This window comes from Trichosurus vulpecula, chromosome 1, assembly GCF_011100635.1.
Source record: "Trichosurus vulpecula isolate mTriVul1 chromosome 1, mTriVul1.pri, whole genome shotgun sequence".
NCBI lineage: Eukaryota > Metazoa > Chordata > Mammalia > Diprotodontia > Phalangeridae > Trichosurus > Trichosurus vulpecula.
The window spans coordinates 106,543,575-106,567,814 of NC_050573.1; the positions used below are offsets into that span (position 1 = coordinate 106,543,575).

General features: G+C 40.6%; 1 protein-coding gene across 1 annotated transcript in view; it reads left to right on the plus strand.

Annotated features, from left to right (window-relative positions):
- Positions 1 to 24,240, plus strand: part of ASAP1 (ArfGAP with SH3 domain, ankyrin repeat and PH domain 1) — a 478,196-nt gene that overhangs the window by 78,156 nt on the left and 375,800 nt on the right. Inside the window, exon 3 of the mRNA XM_036755612.1 lies at positions 18,662 to 18,788. Within this exon, the coding sequence (XP_036611507.1) occupies positions 18,662 to 18,788 (127 nt within the window). The remainder of the gene's footprint in view (positions 1 to 18,661; positions 18,789 to 24,240) is intronic.

Here is a 24,240-nt window from a genome sequence, read left to right on the forward strand (position 1 = left end):
TAGTCTCAGCACAAGAACCAGATAATGCCAAGATCCTGGATGCTGGCAAAAAACCCTGAGCTTATTCAAATCAGTAAGGATGGTGCCTATTAATTTGAATAGTTGCACAGACACAGTAAATTTATCATAGGCAAGAAATTCTTTCCTAACTGTATGTATTTTGATTTTGTTAATCTCGAGAGGGGAGCATACACTGTTTTGGTAAATGCTTTTCAATGGCTTGAGTTTCCAGCGTTGACAACAGTATGGCCCAGGGCATTGATGATGGTAGATAAAGCCTATTGCCAGTTCAAACCACCCCAGGTTAGTCGTGATTGAGTGTCACCGTCATCTGATGGCCATACAGTTCTCCCTTGCTTACACATTCTTGAGCTCAATCTGCGCGCGCACACACACACACACACACACACACACCAATAATGACAGCATCTTTAATGGAAATGGTATAAATCCTCGAGGGACTAGGGAATTCACTTGGTTCATGCAGAGCTCTTTGCATGCTGTAGTGAGGAGCTGACTAGAGAAAAGACTGGGGTGGGGTTAAGACACAGCTTTGCCATAGAATAAGGCTACAAACCTGGAAACTTTCACCCATTAGCTACTTATTTCAAATCTCTATGAGGCTTAGGACTGTGGCTTATGTGAACACTGTATCTCCACCATGCTTAGCAGAATGTCGCACATACATCAGGCAATTAATACATGTTTATTGAATGAATTTGTTGGGTTAGTGAATTAATCCTGTACCAGAGGGTTCTAAATCTTTCTATGACTGTCTTCTGCTTTGCCTGTACATCCCATGAGACTGTAACAAATACCAAAAATTCATTAGGCTTCAGAGAAACATATAGATTTATCTCACAGTCCAACTCACTGCCTTTGACTTTAAGGCTATCAAAGGGATGGTAATCAAAGCCAGGTAAAAAGGATTGGCAACCATAAACTTAAAAAAGAAAAATCTATTCAGACCTACAGAGAATGAGAGAATTTGGATATGGCCGTGATGCTGGAGTAGATGAGGCTTTTAGCCCAACTTGTAACCACTAACTTTTTTTATTTGGTTACGTAGTATGAGAATCTTCCTAAAATACCTTCCAAACTTCTCTGCCTTCTTAAAACAGAAGATACTGAACAAAATTCAACCAACCAAGGGTCATCTAGTGATGACTGGGCTTTCAGGGGCTTACATAGCTTTTCTTACTACTTCCTTGCTGTCAGGTGTCCTTTCTTGGTGCTTTCTGCTCTAACAGCCCCTCTTCTCACTTAAAATTGGCTTTCCACTATGAAATCTAATTATCATGCTCATTGGAATTGTATATAAAGTAAGAGTTAACAGGCTCTAAGTGAGGGTCCAGTGGATTTCCCCATGAGTACATTACATGAGTTTTAATGAATAAAATTTCTGACTTCTATTTGGCTTCTCAAATGCCTTTGGGGCGGGGGTTGATTGATTCATGTGTTTTGCCTATGTTATGTATAGTGAGGTTACTATATAGTTGAGTTCTGTGCAGATGAGGAGTTAACTTATTCTCTTTGTGTGTACAACTATATTTTCAATCAGTTGACAGACATTTACTACAAAGATAGAATCCCTACTTTCAGAGACCTTACATAGAGTTAGGGACTGTTCCTGTGATTTCATTGGTTTAAGGAACTCTCATGTAAGGAAACACCCTCTGTTAATGCAGGTTGACACATTCTTTATCACTTAGTGTCTCAGAGAGCACTGAAAGATTGTTAGTTAACTTTCCAGGGTAACACAGACGGTACACATCTGAGATGGGACTTGATCCCCTATCTTACTAGGTCTGAGGCCACCTTTCTATTCCACTACTCTGTTTTTGAGTTTTTAAATGAACTTAGCTCTATGTAAGCTTCTACATACATCTAAGTTAAATATATGTAATATATTTTTAAATGTATAGACATATTATTATATCTAGCATATATTATATATCTATGTATATGTATCTATTACAAATATATACACATAAATATGGATAGACAGATACATACAGACATATATCCATGCATACATACACAGCATCCAGAAAAATCTTGGGACATGAGCAGGGCATAATGGAAAGGCTTAACTTAACTTAACTTTAGGCTTAAATTTCAAGCCTAAAAGTTGGCAGTGGATGATGGGAGAAGGATCTGAGTTGGAATCAAGAGTGTGTTGGAGCCTCCTCAAACCAGTGAGTTAATTGTTAAAGTTCCATTGTGAGTGTTTATACCTTAGAAATCAGTAAACACTACAATCCAAGGCTTGATACATTAGTTTATTGATTGCCTAGACTTAAGAAAGTTATGGAGAATGTGTTATTAATGCAAATTAAAATTTAAAATGTGGAGTATATATTCACCCGCTCTATCTCCAGCCTATTGTCAAACATTTACCAGCACATGGAGTCCTAAATCTATGATTTACTTTACTAGCTGTGTGAACTTGAATGAAGTCATTCCATCTCTCAGGGTCTGTTTCTTCCTATATAAAATAAGGGAGTTAAACAAGGGCAACCCTTCTCAAAATGTGAGCTGAGGTCCCTGGGGGTCCTGGGGCCCATAAATTCAAAATATTTTTATAATAACACTTAAGACTTTTAAATTTCTAACATGGTAAATATTGATATGTATAACTAACTCACATAAGTAAAAGCTCTTGGAGGGGAGGGTTCTCAATAATTTTTAAAAGTGTAAAGGGGTCTTGAGACCAAAAAGTTTCAGAATTGCTAATGTAGATGATGGGTAAGGCCCTCTCTAGTTCAAACAGTTAATGAATCTGGGAGAAGGGTAAAAATTCCAGGCAAGATATGAGTAAGCAGGGAGAGAGATTGCTTGTATCATATAGATAATAAAATAAACAAAACAAAGATTCTTTACCTGTTTTGAGCTATCCACAAGGTTAACCCTCTTCATTAAATTAGATAAATTATATTAGATAGGAATACAAGGAGTAAATTGGGGAAGGTTTTTCCTCTCCATGGATATCAATGATAGGTTAAATGCTAAGTAACTAAGACTCAGGGATTGGAGTGGGATAAGCGAAATAGAGTTGTTCCTGCCATAACAGAACTCCATCCACAAAACACTGGGTTGTAAATAATACAATAGCTAATAAAACTTATGTCTCCCTTTTATAAACATGCTGTACTTCTGCTATTTCAGGCAGGGAGAGACTGCCATTTCTCTTTCACAATCATCCATAGTAAAATTACTTTCTGGCTTCCAAAACAGTTCCGGCATTTTATACTATTGCTTTGATACCCTTAAGACTAGAGTTGTTTTAAAAGCACAGAAGTCAGTGGGTATTTTCTTAATTTCTGCTTAGGATAGACTCTTCCCTTCCTTAGCAAAATTTCGTAAGACTGGGTCAGGACATCAGTGCCCCCAAAATGAACTTTGTGTAGTACATTCACTCAGTTGAGAAACATTTATTAATCTCCTACTATTTGCCAGACAACTATGCTTAGTGCTGGAGATACAAAGAAATGCAAAAGATAATCCCTACTCTCAAGGAACTCTCAGTCTAATGAAGGATATGACATGCAAACTGTCATTTACAAACAAGCTGTAGACGGAATGAATTAGACATGATCAGCAGAGAAAAGGCTCTAGTGTGAAGGAGGATCAGGAAAGGCTTCTCATTGAAGGTGGGATTTTAGCTGTTACTTCAAGGAAGCCAAGGAAGCCAGCTATGGGGGAGAGCTAGTGAAAAATCCCAAACTGTAGATGGACTGTCTTCTGGGAGTAATAGCAAGAAGTCACTAGATCACAGAGTATATGGGACTAGAGGAGTTAGGTGAAAGAAGATTGAAGTTGGGTTGTGAAGGCCTTTGAATGTCAGAGGATTTTTATCTGATCCTGGAGATGATAGGGGACCACTGGAGTTTTAACAAGAAAAGAAAAGAAAAGAAATTTACATGATAACTTTATTATATATTTAAAAGGAATACCAAGTTGAACATAATAGATTTGCAGTTTCATGTGCTCTCATCTTTTTTATTGTATTATGTTATGTTATGGAATGCTTGTTTATTCTAAACATTAAAAATAAAGTAAATAGAATATTTTTAAAAGAATAGGGAGGGTGATTTGGTAAGACTGGTGCTTTAGGATGATCATTTTGACAGCTGAGTGGACGATGGACTGGAATGGGGAGAGATTGAGACAGGGAGACCAGCCAATAATAGGCTATTGCAAATAGTCCATGTACGAGTTGATAAGGGTCTGTACTCAAGTGGTGGCAGTGTCAGAAGAGAGATGAGGGGCTATATAAGAGAGGTCCAGGACCTTCATAACCTGGCCCAGTACTGCCTTTCCAGTTTCCTTATACTCTACCACTTTCACACACTTTGATTCCGAAAACCTGGTGTTCTTGCTGTTCTTCACACATGACACTCCATCTCCCATCTCTATTCCTTTTCACTAGCTGTCCCCTGTGTCTGCAAGGTTACACCTCTTCACCTCCAACCCTTAGTTTCCCTAGCTTCTTTGAAGATTCAGCTCAAATCCTACCTTCTTTAAAAGGCCCTTCCTGGTCTACCCTTTACCCTCCTCCAGTGTTTTCCTACAGAGATTTTCTTCTGTCTACTTGTAATATCAATTAAGTTGGGTGTCTTTGATTGAGTCTTAGTAGGTGCTAAACCTCAGGCCCAGACCCCTGTCTACTAGGTGCTAAGCCTATGTGGGTGTGAAGCCCTCAGGGTGCTAAGGGGAGTTGCTAAGTTTTGGTCGCTCAGATGACATTTGATGACAGCTAAAGAGTGTATAAAAAGAGAGAACAGAACTATTTGCTTGGAGCTGTCACTCTTGGTGGAGTGCTGATGTGGAGACTCTGGGCAGCTGTAGTTAACAGCCCTCCAGCTTGTAAACCCGGATGTTCAGACTTTGTTAAACTCCGGTAACTATGCTTTGAGATTTGAATCAGACAAGGTCTGTCTGTTGATGTTTGTAATTTGTTTGCATTTGCTCTGAAGTTCAGGGTGCTGGCTTTTTCCCCTGAAATGAGTGAATGATATTTGTATGCTGGATTAAAGTAAGATTGTTAACCCCTTAACGTTACTTTCCTTAGTAAAGCAGATCAAAAGAACCTGTGTTGGCAGCTTTCTGTGTGCTGGTTGTTTGTGGGTCTTACACCCCTTCAGCAGTCACGAGCAGATTGTTGCAACACTACTCTGTATATCTTCAAGTCTATGGTGATTTACATATTGTCTCCCTGATGGACTGATTTTGTCTTTCTTGTATCTACAGTGCCTAGTGCATATTAAGTACTTATTAATAATTGTTGTTGACTGAGATCCAGAGACCCTACATGGATAATCTAATTCCAAAGCAGGGAATGGAAGTACTCAGAAAATAAGATTATTGTGTAAGGTGAATTGAGACCAGCTATCCCTTTGACTTCATATTCCTATAAAATAGATGCAGATGTTTGTCTTCCAGTAAATACAAAATGCATTCCTTGATTCTGACCTAATTAAAGAGGGATTTCAAATAAGTAATGAGGAGCAATATTGGATCTCTATTGGATCTCTTGAGCTCAGGAATTTTGAGGTACATTGGGCCAAACCACTTGGGTATCATCTCATAAGTTGGGTGTGAATATGGTGAGCTCTCTGGAACAGGGGTCCACCAGATTAACTAAGGAGGGTCAAACCAGTCCAGGCTGGAAATGTAGTGGGTCAGAGCTCCCATACTGATCAGAGTAGGATGGAACTGATGAATGGCCCCCACACATTCAGCCTGAGTGAGATAGGAAACCATGTTGAAAAACTGAGACAGAAACATAGGGACACACACAGAGAACAATTAGTCCAATCTTATGTGAACAATCATTTCTTCTACAATGTGCCCAATAAGTGGGCATCCAGCGTTTTGCTTGAAAAGCTGTAATGAGGAGATACCCACTACCATTCAAGACATCCTAATCTTGGATAGCTCTCAGTGTTTAGAAGGCCTAAATGTGTTGCCTTGCAGCTTCTTCTCCTTACTCCTACATCTACTCCTTCAGGCCAGGAGAACTTATCAAACCTCTTTTCCACAAGACAACCTTAGAGATTCTTGAAGATTGCCTTTTATTGCCTTTCAGTGTCCTCTTTCACAGGCTAAGCATTCCAAGTTTCCTCAACCAATTGATCGTGAAGGTGGCAGCTGAGTTGGTCCTTGGAGAGAAGAAGGAATTTCAACAAATGAGATGGAAGGTGGGGTAGGAGGGAGAGTACATTCTAGGCGTGGGGATAGGGGATAGGAAGGCAGAAGAATGAAGGATAGGATAATGAGTAGTCTAATTTGGCTGCAAGATAGAATACGGGAATGGGAGGAGTATTTATTCATCCATTCAACATGCGTTTATTAAGCAACCCTATATCCCAAGCATTGTGCTATAATCTGGAAATATAAAAGCAAGCAAAATAGCCGCTTCCTTTCAGAAGTTTGTATTTTATTGGCTATGTGTGAGCTAAAGCTGGAGATGTAAACTGAAGGAAGATATGAAGGTCCTTGAATACCAGAATAAGGTACTTTATTCATACTCTAAAGGCTGCTCATCCCATTTTTGGAGAGCTCTGTTTATTAGCTTGTTCTCTCTTATACTAGAATGACATCTTTCTCCCTTTAACTTCTATTCTTCAGTTCTAGTTCAATTTTAAATCAAATTTTTTTATAACTCATAATATTTTTAATGTTTGTTAAACTTCTTATTTAAAGGAATCTCATGGTTTATTGTTTTGTAAAGCAAATAACAATATCCCAATTTACCTATTTTTTAAATCCAGGTTTTAATACATCAGGCTTTGTTTAAAGTGGGGAATACATGTCCTGGCATAAATCAATTCCAGATACCAAAAGTGTTTGGGATGAATGAAAGTTAATATAAGCATATAAAAATTGGGATTGAAGACAGTTAAAGTTTTCAAAAGAAAAAATGTTTTGGAACAATATTCCCCAAACATCAGCAACAAATATAAACTTGAAAACTCATAGAACATTAGAACTCGAAGAGACCTTTGAACATACAATGTAAGAACATAGGCTATTACAGCTATAACTGATCTTAGAACATCAAATCTTATTGTTGAAAGGGCCTTTAGAACATAGAGTGGTAGAACATAGAATGGTAGTGTTTGAATTAACCTTAGAATCTAGACTATTAAAAATAAAGCATATATTTGAGAACTGCAAGAGATCTTAGTTTAGTCTCTTTATTTTATAGAGAGAAAATCGAGAACCAGAGAAATGATGTGACTTACCTGAGGTCATTCTTATTAGTGGGGACTAAAGCTTAGGCCTGTTAACTATCTCCCTAATTCTTTTTTAACTCTCTTCCTGCTTCAAAGTATTCAAAACCTGCAGCAAACAGCATAATTTTATATTTAAAATTTATTTATTCAGTATTTTATTTTTCTCCGATTACATGTAAAAACAATTTTTAACATTCGTTTTTTAAATTGTGAATTCCAAATTCTCCCCCTCCCTCTCCACCTCCCTCATTGAGAAGGCAAGCAACTTGATATAGGTTATACATGTATAGTCATGCAAAACCTATTTCCATATTATTCAAAGCAGCATAATTTGAAAAGGAAAACCTAAGTAGGATAGCTGCACATGAAATGCCAGTGATTCCAGAGTTTATATTAGAGTCAATTCCCTAGTGTGCTTTGGAATGTTCATATTTGAGAAAGATGTTAGCCAAACAGTATATGCTAAAAAGGAAACTCTCCAGTGGTTAAGCAATTTTCCCTTTTGAAAAAAATCAACAACTTACATTTCATCAATACCAATAAAGTGGAACTCTATGATAACAGCTCATTGTTATATCCATTCAAATACCCTATGGGTGAAATGACACCCCTTGAAACATAATAATTAGATACTTTAAAAGCCTCATATCCCACTCTCTACCCATAAACGTGGTCTCCAAATAATAGGAAACTACGGCTAGGTATCAGGCTTCCTAGATGATGTTGTGTGATTATTCCAAATCTCCAAACCAATATTATAAAAAAGATTCATGGAATTTTCAAATTTTAGAATTAGGTGGTATCTTAGGGACAGATCATCTATTCCATTTCCCAAAATTTTCAGATGAGAAAACAGAGGCATTAGAAAAATGACTTCTTCAAGGTCACACAGCTAATGAGTATCCCCTGTATTATGTTTATGCTCGTTCTGATGTTATAGCTAAGTACCTTTTTTCTCTAACTGGTAATTTTGGAGGGCTGCTTTTGATGATCTGACAGTAAGTATTCTTTAGCCTTGAATCTGAGCTTTTAGAAAGCAGACCTATCCAGGAATTTCCTTAGGAAAATTAGAGAGGCAACAATAAGGACAAGACTACATTAAACTTTCATTTCCTGCAATAAATACATGAGTCAGGTTTGTGTATTGTGGATTTGTTTTTTCCTTTCAATGATTTTTCTGAAGTGGTCTCTTGCCAATGAAATGGTAATCTCCATATACTAAGCAAGATGAGGATAGCAGGTATATTTTCTATTTCTCCTTTTGTTCTTCACAATATGGAGGTTAGTGCTAGGCATATATCAGATGTTGAGTCGATACTTATTATTGATTAGTTGAGTCATTTTCCTTTTTTTTTCCACTGAGGAAGCACTGTAAATATATCCAGCTTAAGGAGGCCTCCAAGCACTGACTGCCGCAGGTGTGGGGACTGTAGCATCACCATTTAGCAGGTGGACTTTCAATGCAAAGAATAGAGGGGCCATAGAGCAGGCATGGAAACTCAAATAGGAAAAGAGGTCATTTTCATTGAATTTAAATTCAGTATGGGACATGATTGTATTTGGAAAACAACAGAAAGATTATAGCCATAGTCCTGGGCTAGGAAATCTTTGGGGATTTTTAAAAAAAAATCAACTTCATGGCAGAAGTTTACTTGAAGAATATCTGGAGGTTTTAGTGGACTGTGAACTCTATATGAGTCAGCAGTTTGATGTGGCAGCCAGAAAAGCTAATGCAGTCTTGGGCTGCTTTAGGAGAGACACATAGTTTCCAGGAACAAGAAGGGAATAGTCCTTCTGTACTCTGCCCTAGCCAAATCACATCTGGAGACCGTGTTTAGTTCTAGGAATCACAGTTTGAGAATGACATTGATAATCTGGAGTGCGTCTAGGGAAGAGCAATCATTATGGTGAAAGGCCTTGACTCCACATCAGTTGATGGAAATGAAGACATTTAGCCTGAGGAAGCAAAGAGGCAGGGGGATGTAATAATTGTCCTAAGTATTTCTAGGGCTGTTATGTTGAAGGAGGACTAGACTCTGTTTTTGGCACCACAGGACAGAACCAAGAGCATTGATTAGAAACTGAAAATAAGTAAATTTGGCCTCAATGTCAGGGAAAAAATCCAGCATTTAGAGCTGCCTAGAAGAGGCAGCTTCCCCTTCCTTGGAGGTTTTCAAGCATAGGCTTGATGACTACTTGTCAAGTATCTTACAATACATTGGACGAGACGGCAGCTGAAGTTGCTTCCAACTTTCAAATTCTGTGATTCTGTGAAGATACTGTCTCTGATACAAGCTTACTCTGTGATACTGCATCAAGTCCCTTAACCTCTCTGAACAATAGCTTCCTCATCCATACTGGGTAATCTAAGTTTCCCTGTAACTCTGTAATTCTATGATTATCACACCCACTTTGGCAAAAATGAGACACTAGATAGACCTCATGTGGTTCAAACCTGGATGTGGAGTCACTGAATATCAGAGATGACAGTACAATGGCCATCTAGTCTAACCCCTACCTGAACAGTAATCCCCTCTTCAATATCTTTACAAGAGGCTGTCTGCTGACTCAACCCTATACTTGAAGACCTCTGTTAATGGGAAGCTCGCTACCTACCAAAGCAGTGGGCTCCACTTTGGGATAGCTCTCATTGGAAAGTTTTTCCTTACATGGAGCAGAAATCTGTCTCTGTGCAACTTTTACCCATTGCTCTGGGTCCAAAAAGAACAAATTAAATCCCTCTGCACCAAAGGAAGGACGTCAATTGTCTTTGATGGATAGACCATTCTGATCCATGATAATGGCAAGTGGAAATCTTAGATTGAAAAGGAAAATAGCAGTAACAATCAAAGATGGCTTGAAATGATAGAAAATTCTGACCTACTATGTATATGTGTATATATATATATATACATATATATATTTATGTATATGTATATATTAAAGACCTTAAGGGTCTTTATTAAAAGACAACAGCTGGGAACCCAGAGGGTTAGTCTGACTAGAAACGTAGGCATGATGTTAGAAATTCTATACTCATGATTTTGTTTTGTTTTTCAGTAAACAAAATAGGTCTTGATGGAAGTCATGGACTATCTTATTGGTTTTTGTAACCCCAGTGCCTAGCATTGTGCCTGGCATGTAGTAGTTGCTTAATAAATGCTTGTTCATTGATAGATGGTTTTTGAGACCAGAAGAAGAATTAATTTCTAAATTCCATCCAGTTCACTTAATTAGTATTTATTAAGTACCTACTCAGTGCCCAACATCTAGCTGGACACTGTAGGGGATTCAAAGGAAGGGATGTGTTCCTTTTCTTCAAGAACCATACAATCCTGGAGAAACAAAGACAAACATACTTGTTAGAGAATAGCATTAGACAACTTGTAATTAATTTCTAAATTGCACTGGTTCCCAAATACTAAGGAGTTCAGACAAAGAAGTCAAAATAAAGTTGGAATAGTAAGGAAAAGTTGCATGGTGAAGGTGGGACTTCAGTGGGTCCTTGAAAATGTGTTAGATTTGGATCAGTGGATACAGGAAGGAAGGACATTCCCTTAGAGGTTAACTGCATATGAAAGGGACAGTGGCTGTGTGAAATTATTAGAGACAGGTCTCAGTGTATTATTTTTAGGTCTTTTCACTTTAATGTCCTCTTGATCCTTTCTCACTTTGGAAGGTAGAGGGTAGAACATTACAATAGTTTCCTCTTACCCTTTATTTTTATGAAATACCCATGCAGTTCAACCTTGAGTATTTGCATTTAGTGATGCTTTGAGTCTCGGGCTGAGGGGTTGGGTTTGATTTTTGTTTTGTTTTGTTTGCATTAAAATTTGCTGTTTAGTGAAAAACACATATACATCTCCACAGAGCACTATTGTGGAAGAAAACCAGTCTTTATCTCATGAAGAATCACAGATATGAGTCAAACATACATGGGGTCAAATATATTTCTCTTCCCTCCCCTTCTTTCTTTCTCTACCACCTCATTAGTATACTTGAGAACAGTACATAGTCTGTGAAGGAAAATAAGTGCACTTTCTGATGCTGCCTAGAAGAGGGCCAATACTGTATCTAACAAAATGGAATGGTAAAGGTGTATCTGGAAAGTCATATGACTAGTTTTGTAAGAAAATATAGTAGGACATATATATTCAATGGCTTACAGAGTCATTGAATATCAGAGCTAGAAGGAGAATTAGAACATGGAGTTGTAGAGCTGGAAGGGATCTTAGAAGATGGTGTATTAAAGGTAGAGGACCCTTAAAACACAGAATGTTAGAGAATGGAAGGTACTTTTGAATATAGGATATAAGAGCAAGAAGGGATCTTATGGCTTATCTAATCCAACCCTTTAACAATGAGGAAAATGAGAGGTTGAATAGCTCGGCCAAAATTACACAGCTTCTAAGTAGATGAGCTGAGAACTCAATTCTTCTGACCCCTTATCCAGATCTTATTTCACTACACCAAGCTGGTTGGTTGGTTGGCCCAGATAATTTCTGACTTACCTAAGATTACAGAAGTAATAAATAGCATAGCTAGGATTCAAACCCAAGTCCCCTGACTCCCAACTCCAGTACTCTTTCCTCATACCGCAAAATTCTGATATGTCTGTTACAAAACTAGCAATGTTACATTATAATAAAACCCCATATATAATTTTTATAAATGTTTTATGTTAGGCTCTGAAGAAATTTAATTTTTGGTGGTTACTATAAATGCCCAAAATAGCCCCCTTTCTCTCTTGACATGTTGATGTCTAGAGCCCCATACAGTCTTCAGGTGCTTTTTTGTTTCGTGACCATAGGCCAGCCAGTCATTTTGCAAATGTGTCTCCCTGATCATAAGGACAATGAATGAGCAAAGAGGCTTGCAAATATTCTCTCCTTAATGGAAAAAAATAACTAGGTATAGACAGCAAAGGATGAGATGGATAGATAGTATCATGGAAACAATGAACATGAACTTGGACAGACTTGAAGGGATAGTAGAGAATAGAAGAGCCTGGTGTGCTATGGTCCATGGGGTCATGAAGGGTTGGACATGCCTGAACAACAATAAAATGGCCTGTTGACAGAGGGTCAGTAATGTCATGCTCATGTAAGAATATGACATTATCATTAGTAATACCTCATTTAACCAGGTATGTTCAGTAATGGACTATTAGCTTGATATAGGCCAGATGTGCATGTTGGTGCTAGAAATATATACACAAACACAAACACATGAATACGCACACACATATATGTACCACCCCCATATATATATATATATACATATATATATATATATACATATATATATATATATATATACACACACTCACATATTAGGTTTTTAGTTGTTCTCCTTCATTCTCGAAGAGGACTAAAATGACATTACTATGTTAGAGTCAGGTTACAATGCATCACATGACACATATACACATGTATACATACATAGATATCTATTTTTCTATCTATATTTTATGATGACAACAGCAGTGATGATTATTTTACATATTTTCCATTTTCTTGGCAAAGAAACATGATCACAGACTTTGGAAAGGAAGTCCTTTCTACATGTAATAATAACTAGCATTCATATAATGCTTTAAGGTTTAAAATTACTTTGTATACATCAGCTCATTTGAGCCTTAAAACAATGTTATGAGGTAGGTTCTACGGATATTATTATTACTATATTCCAGAGAAGGAAATGGAGCTTCACAGAAGTTAAGCAACTTATCTATGATCACATAGCCAGCATCACAAGTCTGTACTGTGCCACTTGCCTCTAAATGGTAGTTTTGTGTGTTTTGAAAATGTATATAGCAGTATGTCCATTTACAGAAATTATGGTTCACTTTAAGGGCATTTTGGAGAATGTGGAATGAAAATGATTTAGACTAGGTTGTGGTTCCAAACTGCAAGAGGATTATGGCTAAGGACCTTTGGAAATGGTTAGTCAAGGTGAGAACCTTTTGAAAGTTTAATTTCAAACCAAGTTAGAAGAGGTATATGTTTACCACGGCACAGTGTCTCATTGTTCAGATATTCCTTTCTTGGCAAGCTAAGGCTGGGGGAGGGACAGATATATAACATAATCTGCAAACTGAAACAGCAGTTGATCACAGAGGTTTATGCTCTCCTGAATTCTATAAAAGAGAGATTAGGGGAAAAAATACAATTCTTTGCCAATATAGTTCATTTGATGTAACAGCCTTCTTAATCTTCACTTGCTATAATAGCCTGCGTCTATATAGGTAAAGTGAAATGTACTATATATGGAATTATAGACTCAGAATTTTAGAGCAGGAAGAATTTGTTTTGTAGTAAGGAAATTCAAATCTCAGCCCTGACATTGATGTGATCCTGGGCAAATCACTTTAACCTCTGTTTGCCTCATTTGTAAGAGAAGGCCAAGTATTTGGCTCATTGGATAGAGTACCAGGCTTGGAGTCAAGAAGACTCATCTTTCTGAGTTCAAATTTAGTCTCAGGCACTTACTAGCTGTGTGATCCTGCATAAGTCACTTAACCCTGTTTGCTTCAATTTCCTCATCTGTAAAATGAGCTAGAAAAAGCAATGGCAAACCACTCCAGTATCTTTGCCAAGAAGATTCCCAAATAGGGTCACAATGAGTTAGACGTGATTAAAAAACAATAACATAATGGGGATAGTAATAGCAGCTACCCCCCAAGGTTGTTGTGAGGATCAGATGAGATAATAATTGGCAAGTACCTGGCACATAGTAACTACTAGGTAAATGTTAGCTAGTATTATATTCTCTGAGCCTCTATAAAATAGGAATGATAATGCTTGTAATACCTGTAACCTTTATACCCTATAGAAATGTCATCACTATACAGTCCAAACATCTCATATAATACATAAGGCAGAAACTGAGACTAAGAAATATTGTTTCTTTCTGACTTTGTGACCCCATTTGGGGTTTTCTTTGTGAAGCAGTTTGCCATTTCCTTCTCTAGCTCATTTTACAAGTGAGGAACCTGAGGCAAACAGGGTTAAAGTGATTTGCCCAGGGTCACACAGCCAGTAAGTGTCTGAAATCAGATTTGAACTCAGGTCTTCCTGATTCCAGGTCCAGCTCTCCAGCCACTGTGTCACTTACCTATCCTGTAAGAGCTATTTTTAGATGTAATTAATAAATGGCAGAGCTAGGCCTGAATCCAGTTCTTTGTATTTGGAGGCCAATTTCCCAAATAATTTAGACTTTATAAAAGGCCTACTTTATTTTGCTTAATATTTTAAGGATTCTTGCTTTCACCTTCATTCATATAGAAAATCACATTCTCTCTTACACATCTTAGCTGATTGCTACAGAGTTACTGTAGCTGAATATTAAATTATTATTTGGGGCCCAATGAGGGAAAAAAGGCTGTGTTGGAGATCTTGTCTAGATTAGCTTACAAGGTTATTTTCCCAAGTGGAGAAATGCTCAATTTTCAGTGTCACTGGAGGAAAGTCTTTATTTTTGTATGTCCCTTAAAAAATCTTCTTTTTGGCTAGTTGAAGAAAATTCTCACCTTTATTAAACGTGTACTTAATTGATACTTTAGATATTTTTTCATTATTAAAATAACTACATATTAAAATAAATACCTTGTTGTGGAAGAAGGATTAGAATGTCACAGGGATGGGGAAACTGTGGCCCTCTAGATCCTCAAGTTCAGCGCTTTGAGTGAATGCAAACTTCACAAGGTATTCAGTCAGAGGGCTTCACTTGAGGCCCTAAAGGCCACAGGGTCCCTTTCCCTGGATTAGAGTTACTCTGGTTAGCAGCAGAGAGGGAGAGCTAGGACCAAAGGAGGACAGTTACAGAGAAGCAGTTATCTTTTCCATATAAAGAGGAACTTCCTATCCAAGAAAAGAATGGGTTGTCACACTGAGGTAGAGTTCCCTAGATCAGGGGCAGTGGCATGGTGACAAAACCACTGGATCTGGTGTCAGAAGGACCTGGATTTGCATTCTGACTTAACTGCTTATTCCCTCTGTGATCTTGTTAGGTCATTTTAACCAATCTAGTGCAATGGATGTGAGTGCATTTAGAGCAGGCCTGCAGAACTTTCGGCCCCAAGGCTGCTTAGGGCTGCTTGCTGCCGGACCTCCACATACAAAAGACGTTTTCCTCTACATTTCTCGTTGGCCTTTTGGCAAGCCGTAAGCTGCCCAAGAGCTGTAAGCGCCCACAGGCAACAGATTGTGGGGACCTGATTTAGAGTGAAAGGACTTGGCTCTGCCACCTATTATTTACATGACCTTGACCTTGGGCAAGTCCTGTTAACTTCTCTGGGCCTTAGTTACCTCTTCTGAAATAGAAAGGCATTGGATCAGATAACCTCTGAGGTTACTACAGCCTTAAATTTATGATTCTATGACTTCACTGGGCTTCAGTGTCCTTTTCTGTAAAATGAAAGGGTTGGATTTAGATGAACTCTAAAGTCCCTAATAAAGTCCCTCTAAAGCTTCTAATTTATGAGTCAGAAGTTAGATGACCACTTATGTAGTTGTAGCAGGCATTGAGAGGTACTCTAAGGTAGGTAGGTAGATAGAGCAGAAGGTTTTAATCTTTTTTTTTTCTTTTTGGTTTCATAGACCTCTTTGACAATTTGGTGAAACCTGTGGACCTCTCCTCTCAGAATCGTGCTTTTAAATGAATAAAATAAAATGCATAGGATTAATAAGAAAGCAATTATATTGAAATAGCAACATATTATTATTTTTTTTAAAAACCAAGTTTATGGACCTTTTCTCCTGGGGGGGGGGGACTGTGGATCCCAAGTGAAGAACCCCTGAGCTACAGCATAAAACTCTGTGTCCAGTGATGGGTTCAAATCCTGAATTAGGTACTTTCTAAACATTATCATGGGCAAATGGCTTAACCTTTTACAGCCTCAGTTTCTTCATCTATACAAGGGTGATGATACAATTTGTACTACCTCCTTTGCAGGGCTGTTGTGAGGAAAGTGCTAGCTTTATCATTTTTTGATAAATTTGAGTTATTATTAAGAAGTAATGACAACTCATTTATGTAGCACTTTAAGGGTTTGAAGCATTTTCCTGATGACCACCCTGTAAAATAGGTTGTGAACATATTATAATCCCCATTTCGCAGATGGAGAACTCGAGGCTTAAAGTGACCTGCCTAGGGTCACATAGACTAGGATTAGATAACCTCCCAAGATCTCTGCCAACTCTAAAACTGTCGCTATTCCATGAATCTTTGATTCTACCCTAGTAAGAAGAGTTTAATTGCATGGCAAAAATAGTCATTTCCCCCAAACCTAAAGGCTTGTCCTTGAGATAGATCTCTAGCTGATTAGAAAAATTGGGGTACATCCAGGTACTTAGCTAACAGGCCACTGATCTGTACTTTGCAGGGTGGCAGTCTGCCTAAACAATGCCAAGCTCCTCCTACAATTTAAATACCATACTCTGTCCTGACATTTGGCCACAGTGGTAGATGGACAAATCTTAAGCATTTATTTAGGTGAACTAGTACAACTAATCTAATTTTATCCAGTTTTATCAGCAATCAATACGGAGAAAGTAAATGGTTCCCTAGGACTAAGTCGATTTAGCTAGTTATTAAAAAAATAGCCATCTGCAGTGGCAGAGAAATGAGCAGTCCGTTGGTTCCTTTTCCAAAGAAATCTGCCTTGCATCTGTTTAATTTTGTTCACTACTTCTACTCCAGGAGATGCCTTTTTCCCTACTCTCTGACCCTCTTTCTTTTTACTTCCACTGCAAACAGGAGGATGTAAAAATAGTGAATCTTCTTTGGTTTGCATTTAGCATTTAGAGATCCGGTAAAATATGCTAAAAACAAATCCACCAGCGCAGAGTGTGCACCCAGAAAAAAGGGATGGGGTGGGGGGAGGGAGTATGGAAGGCGGCGACCGGGGCGAGTAGGAAGGGAGCTTTGCGTGGAATGAGGACCAACCACACAGCGCATTAGTGACATCTCATCATTCATTACACAAGACAAGCGCCCCCCTCCACTTTTCGCCCCCTTTAAACTAAACACGGCCTTTCATAATTGCAGGCGCCTCTGACGCCTCCCCTTTCTGCATATACATTTCTCGGTGTTTAACTTTTCAGCTCCCCTTTAGAAAACGCTCATGAAAATGCAACCATTAGAGGATGAAGTAATCTTTCCCTCAGCCCCAGCCCCCTGGGCCGCGCGAACATTACCCACAAACTCATATGGGTAGTGGGGAGGGAGGGGCGGGGGGACGGGGGACTGGAGGGCTACGTAGGGTTTTGTCTGGAGCTGGCCTGCTCTCTGCTGTCCACTCGCCCCTTAAACCTAGCCTCGCGCCTCCCCCGGGAGAATCCCCGGGAGCGAGGCAGCGCGTTCGGTCCCGGGGGTAAGATTTGGAGGCGCGAGCCCAAGTCCGCGGGGTAGGGACTACAGGGCAGGGGTAATAAGTCATGGGGTGGGGATAGTGGACCAGGGTGCTGCGAAGCCTTGGGCAGAGAGAAGGGGATTGGGGGATGGCAAACGGAGGGGGTGGTGTGGGGTGGAGAGGGAGGGGAAGGTATGGTGGGGGGCGGGGGGGAGGTCGTGGCGAGGATGGAGAGGAAGGGGGGCGGCGCGGGGGAGGGAGGGAAAGCCAAGGCGAGCGAGGGTTCTGGCGCCTGCGCAGAGCACTTCCTTGTTTGTCCCCGTGACTGTTGCGGGAGAGCGCTTTAGAAGAGTGTGCTCAGTCAGCTCTCGACTGTCAAGAGTCTCGGGGCTGCCCTGGAAAGAGAGAGGGAGAACTTCGCTGACATCTCCCGCCCTCCCCGGTTCCCCAAGCAGGACTCCCCTGCCCGCTGACCCCAGGGGCAGGCCGCCCTCTTAGCCTGCATCCCCTCCCCCCGCTGCCTCCTCTGCGCGCCGGGTGCGAGCTGCTGCAGAGAAGCCGCCGCCGGGATGAGCCGAGAGAGGCGGGTCAGGTCCCCCCCTCCTCCTGCCGCCGCGGCTCCGCACGGAGTTTGAAGGGGTCCTTTCTTTTCTTTTTCTGTTTCTCTCCCCATTTTCCTTTGGTGGCTGGTTTGATCCTCCCTCCTTGGCTGCACCTACCTCACTTACCTCGCCCCACCAGCCTCCCCAGCTTTGCTCGGCTGGGAGCCGGATTGCCCGGAGCGTCCACTGAGTGCGAGCCTCCCCGGAGCTAGCGCCAGCGTCCGCGGCCCCAGCAGCCCCAGCAGCCCCAGCAGCAGCCCCCGGCCAGGGTAGAGGGCAGCAGGCGGCCGCGCCGGGGTTGGGTGAGAGGCAGCAGCGGGAGCCCGCCGCAGGCGCGGGGCTCTCTCGGACGGACGGGTTCGGTTCTCCGCTGGGGGTGTTCATGAGCCGCCTCTACGAGTCTCCGGGCGGCTTCATTGTTACTCATCTCCCCAACCTCCGCTTGTGTTTCGCCTCCCGGGCAGGATGCCGGACCAGATCTCAGTGTCCGAGTTCATCGCCGAGACCACCGAGGACTACAACTCGCCCACCACTTCCAGCTTCACCACCCGGCTGCACAACTGCAGGAACACAGTCACGCTGCTAGAAGAGGTAACGACTCCTCCCTTGTCCATCCCCTCCCCTCCCAGACCAGGTGCCCACCACTTTTTAACTGCGGACCCTCCCGGTGCGTTTGCTTCTGGATGCAAACTTAGGAGTCCGGGGCAGGAGGCAGGCGGGAGGTTGAAGCTTGCATTTGCTTGCAGGGGGCTGTTTTGGAGCTGGGACAATTTTTCCTAGGGGCCAGAAGGTGGGAGGGGGGAGTGGATTAGGACCCCAAAAGAAGCCAGCATCCTTCGGTGGAAAATTAAAAAAAAATGCAACCCTGGAATGAGTGCGAGAGTTCTAATCGTAGATGAAGGGGGGCTTCCAGGCGAGAGGGCAGGCCTTCGGGTGGCCGTCCTGTGTGTCAACACCTAAGGGCCCAGGGGCCCAGGAACAGAAGGAGGAGAGGACTGGCACTCAGGCTTCTTCACTCAGCAAGTGGGAGATGAGATCTAGGTTATAATGCCACGCACTGATGTTCAACTTGTTAGGGAGGCATTAATGGGTTTGAGGAGGGAGAGAGAAAGCATACTGAAAAATGCCAAAAGAATAAGCAGAAGAAACTCAGTGACTGGCTCTACTGTACTATTAATATATTTTCTGTTTCCCTTGCCACCTTCTAAAGTGTTGCATGAGTTAGGTGTCTGTGCAGCTAGATTCCAACCTTGACTTGCTTTTAAATATCATTTTATTTTGTGTATAAAGATAAGCAAGCCTAAAAGGACCTCAGAGCACAGTAATATAGAATATTTCGCCTTCGTGGTGGTTGCTGCCAACACTGGAAAATGGCCTGACTTGAGAAGGGAGGCAGGGTGGGTATGTGCAGATCCGCTTCTCTTCTCGGAGCCCTTCAGGAAGGGGATGATGGGGGAGAGGAGGGGTTGGGTGGCCAGTAACAACTGCAAGGTGACTTCCTATAAAATGAAATCCTTCCCCTAGCTCTTGGCACACAGCGAAGGGCACGCAGTAGGCGATTAATGAATGTTTGTTGAGTCGGATTGTTGAGTTTGAATGAAATGAATGAGTCAAGACCGCAACGTAGGGAGGCAAGACTATGTCTACAGGGACGTTTTGCTTGGAGTTCAGTGGGATTTCACATTTGCCACAGTTAACCCCTCTCCATCCTCCCCGCGGGCCCCCTCTCCCCCAAAGCTATTTAAGTAGTGGAAAAGTGGCATTACATGAAAGATGGGAGAAAAGTTTACATTTTCACTGCGTGGTTTATTGCTGTGGTTTGCTTCTTTGAGGTTTGGGGATCTCTTTCCCTGTTTTAGGCTTATAATGGTTAACACATCGTTAATATCGGTAAGCTTGTGCCTCTGTGGACAGGTATATTAGGGACAGGCTGCTCTGGCGAGTCTTTGAAATTTACTTTAAGCCAGGTTAAGAGGTAGTGGTTTCTTTAAAGAGCACAGTTCTGAATTTTAAGAAAGAGTTCCCATAATGGAGCATCTATGGGTGCTTGCATTCCACTTACTGTGCTTAGATTTTGACTGGAGCCTCTGCTCCCAGTTGCAGATGCTCCCCAAAATGCATCTAGAATCATATCGCCATTAGTTGGTGAATCATAAAAATGAATGGAAAAATGTCAATTAACAAGTTTTTGTTTAAATCCTAAGGGCAATAGTTCTATTTTGTCCTTTATAAGTTGTCAGTCTTTTGACTTAACACAACCTTCTTTAATGGCCCTTTTATTAAACACTGTTGCCATTCATTCAATTGCTTTACTGTTCTGTCCTTCAGGTCACTGAGATAAACAGGGACATGCTGTTATATGAGCGTGCTTTCTCTTCACTTCTTTCCAAATTGCAAATGCCTGTATAGGAGCCTGGCTGATTAGGCGGTACTGTCATTTTCCTTTAGATAAGTTTTTCTGCAGCCACTAATAGAGTTGTTAGTCACTTTAACTTTTCCAACTCTGCTTTCTGCTTTGTCCCACTTGTGATAAAGGACCTGAAGTGAATGAAGTAAGGATCCCTTCTAAGAGAGAACACCTGCCTATTTTGCATCACCATAGGAAATGAGAGGGTTAAAATACAATTGCATGCAGCTGCCCCATTCACACTGTTGATTTTGAGCAAAGGGATAACTTGAACTTCAAAAAGAGTACATACTATTTGCATGGGTTTGTGGTGAAGAATAGTATTTTGCTAGGTTAGGTTGAAGAATAAATTCTGTTTGTGAGTGTTATGGTCTGAGCTTAGTGGGAAGGGAGATCATTGGGAACTGGTTTAAAGTTTCAGAAATTTATAGTATTTGATATATATGCATATATTAATGGATATTTGAGAGATCATAGTACTTAAGTGACTTCTGCTCCTTTGCCTCCCCACAACTGGACTGGAACAGACTTAGAAAATGTATCTTCCCTAAGCTGTCCTATCAAATTGCAAATTGCAAGAGGTTGGAGGTTTTTCTGCAGAATTATAAAATTTATAGTTTTTTATTTCTTACAGGGAGATTGTGAACCAACATATTTATAATCCTTCTTCTTGCCCCTACCCAACCCCCACAGCCCCCTCCCCATGCAGAAAGGGAAAAGACATGATAAATATCTTGAGTAGATCAGAACACAGTAGAGTGTTTTAATTTTTAATTTTGATGTTAGGTCTATGTTACTGTCTCTGAAATATAAGGAAAATTTTTGTGTGGTTAGCAAAATAGAGTTGGCGTATACTTTGTGAAGTGAGGCATTTGGAAATTTCATGAACACTGCTTGTGTTGTTTATTTATTCTTAGGACTTGGAACTTTTGGCCACTTCTGGGGGAGGGGGAAAGGGATATGAGTTCCTTTTCCAATCAAGTGGCATATCATCTTTTTTTATGGTTTGAGAAACTTGGAATTATCTATTTTTCATTTTCCAAGTTCTCTTAGTGTGTTTTATAGAGCTTCTCTTTGCTCCTGAGCTTTGGACTGCTAACTTAGACGAGCCCAGACTGTAATATTGTATCAGCATTCTGAGGTTGGCATTCCCGATTCGCTTAACCCTCTCTGCCCTGTGGTATTTATTTCATTCCCTCAACTTCCCTCTTTTTCTTCATCTTTGTCACTATTATTCTTGATCACTGCTTACTTAATGTAGGAAGAAGGCACCTTGTAGGCCACCAACCCTTCTCCCCAGCCATTTCCTGATGGGCCCTGATTTATTCTTCCTGCCGCATCTCATTGGTTGAAAGAGCCTAGGCCTGAGATGATGATTCTTGTAACTTTCCCTTTAAATCTCTTTGTATCCTGTGTAAGTGGGTCAGGAATACATAGTGACAACAAGTAGAATTTTCACTTCTGATTTTTTTTTCTTTTTTGCATCTGCATTTTTTACCTTCTGGATTCCAGTTGTGAATTCTTTGTTGGCCTGTCATAACGAATAGTTTGTGGTTGGGATTTGGAATTTATGAGCTAGTGTGGAGCTGGGGTTTTATCTGGGGATGGGGTGGGGGGTGGGGGGCTTTCCAAACTAGAAGCCAATGTTTTACTTGCTTGTTTAGCAGCCCCAGCACACTGAAGTGAGCTGCTGTACTCATGACTATTAGAAGTTATGAAATGTAAGTAGCTCAGAACAGTGTGGGTTTTTTTTTTCAGGGGAGGGAAATAAATGTGCTGGGGTGAGGACAATCATAAGGAGTAACACTAGCAGGCACAGCCCCAGATCACTGAAGGAAATTTAGTATCTCCTTCTGGAAAATTTTGAGACAAAGACAAAAGGAGTGGCTTCCACATAAGATTTGGAATAGACTCATGGAACGTTGGAACTGAAAAGGACCAGAGGTCATCTAATCAAATGCCCCCCTCCCTTTTTTTTAAACAGATGAAGGAAATGACATTGCCAAGAAGTACAGTGACTTATCTGAGGTTACCCAGCTAGTTGTTGGCAAAACTGGGACTGAAGTTTCTTTTGAACTCTAATTCCACTGTTCTTTCCGCTACTTCACATTATCTCTATCAGATTAGAAATTGTATCAATGTACTTGCTGAAATAGAGGCAACTAGGTGGCTTAGCGGATAGAGCATTGGGCTTGAAGTCGGGAAGACCTGAGTTCAAATCCAGTTTCAGACACTTACTTGCTGTGTGACTCTGGGCAAGTCACTTAACCCTCTTTGTGTCAGTTTCCTCAACTGCAAAATGAGCTGGAGAAGGCACTGGCAAACCATTCCAGTATCTTTGCCAAGAAAACTCCAAATGAGGTCACAAAGAATTGGACAGGACTGAACAACCACTTGCTGAAGTTCATAGAATCAAATTTGCTTGGATTAAGGGAATCAGAATGATCTTAATTTTTTTTTCCTTCTCAGGTTAGGACATGGAAGGCACTGAAATCAGGATGGGAACTTTAGATCCTGCTGTGTATCTAACATGCTTTAGGTACCATCTTTTGTTTTTCAGGGCTGGTGCTAAAGATAATTACTCACAGCAAGGAACTATATACAAGGCCAGGCCTCTGGATTTCCTTCAGCAAGGGATCTGACAGTCTCTCATAACATTCTTCTACAAGGTGGATAGTTGGAGGCTTGTTTGGGACTGTACTTTAGGTACAGTCTCTGTCCTCAAGGAGCTTACAGTCTAACTGGGGAAGACAACACATAAAAGGAAGCAGAAAAGGAAGGGGGAGGAGGGTCAAGGAAGGTACGCAAGGGGCATGTGAAGAAGTCAGAGAAGTCTCAAATTCATTCAGCTGGGTGAGAAATGAGAAGTCTTGAGCTGAGCTCTCTCCTTAAATGGAGGATTTGGCATTTGCAACTCTACACTTCAGTCTGATTTTAACAGAATGATGAGATTATCCTAATTAGAGCTCTCAGAGGCTTGGAAAAGGTGGAGAAGTCACTAAGTAGTGAAGCCAGGTGAGAAGGGGTAGATAGCATGCTTATTTGATTTGAAGATGATATTATACTAGGAGAAATAACTCATGTATTTGATAACAGAATTGGGGCCCCCTTACCTCCAAAAAAAAGAAAGAAAATCTCAACCAGAGGACTAATAAAAGGGCTCTGAAGCAAATGAGGAATTTAATAGGGATCAACATAAAATTCTGTAATTGGGTTTCAAAACAGCTTTCAAAGTACATAATAGGAGAGATATAGCTGGAAAACAGTTAATGTGGATTTATAAATCAACAGTGGAAGGTGGTAGCTAGAAGACCTACTTCGATCTTAGAATAGAGTACCCAGTGAATGAAAAGGGAGTCCTATCGTACCTTGACCTTGTAAGACTACATATGAGGTGTCAGTTATCACTCTGGGAGATGTATTTTAGAAGGTACATTGGCAAGTAAGAACACATCCAAAGGAAGGCAATCAAAATTGTGGGGAGACTCAAACATCTTCCTCATGAATGGAAATGAGATTTGTTGAAGGGAATTGGGGATATTAGCCTGGAGTAAGTAGAGACTTAGGTTGGGGGAGGGGACATGCAGGGAAGGATACATAATCACTTTCTTCCAGTAGTTGCAGGGCTGGCTTGTA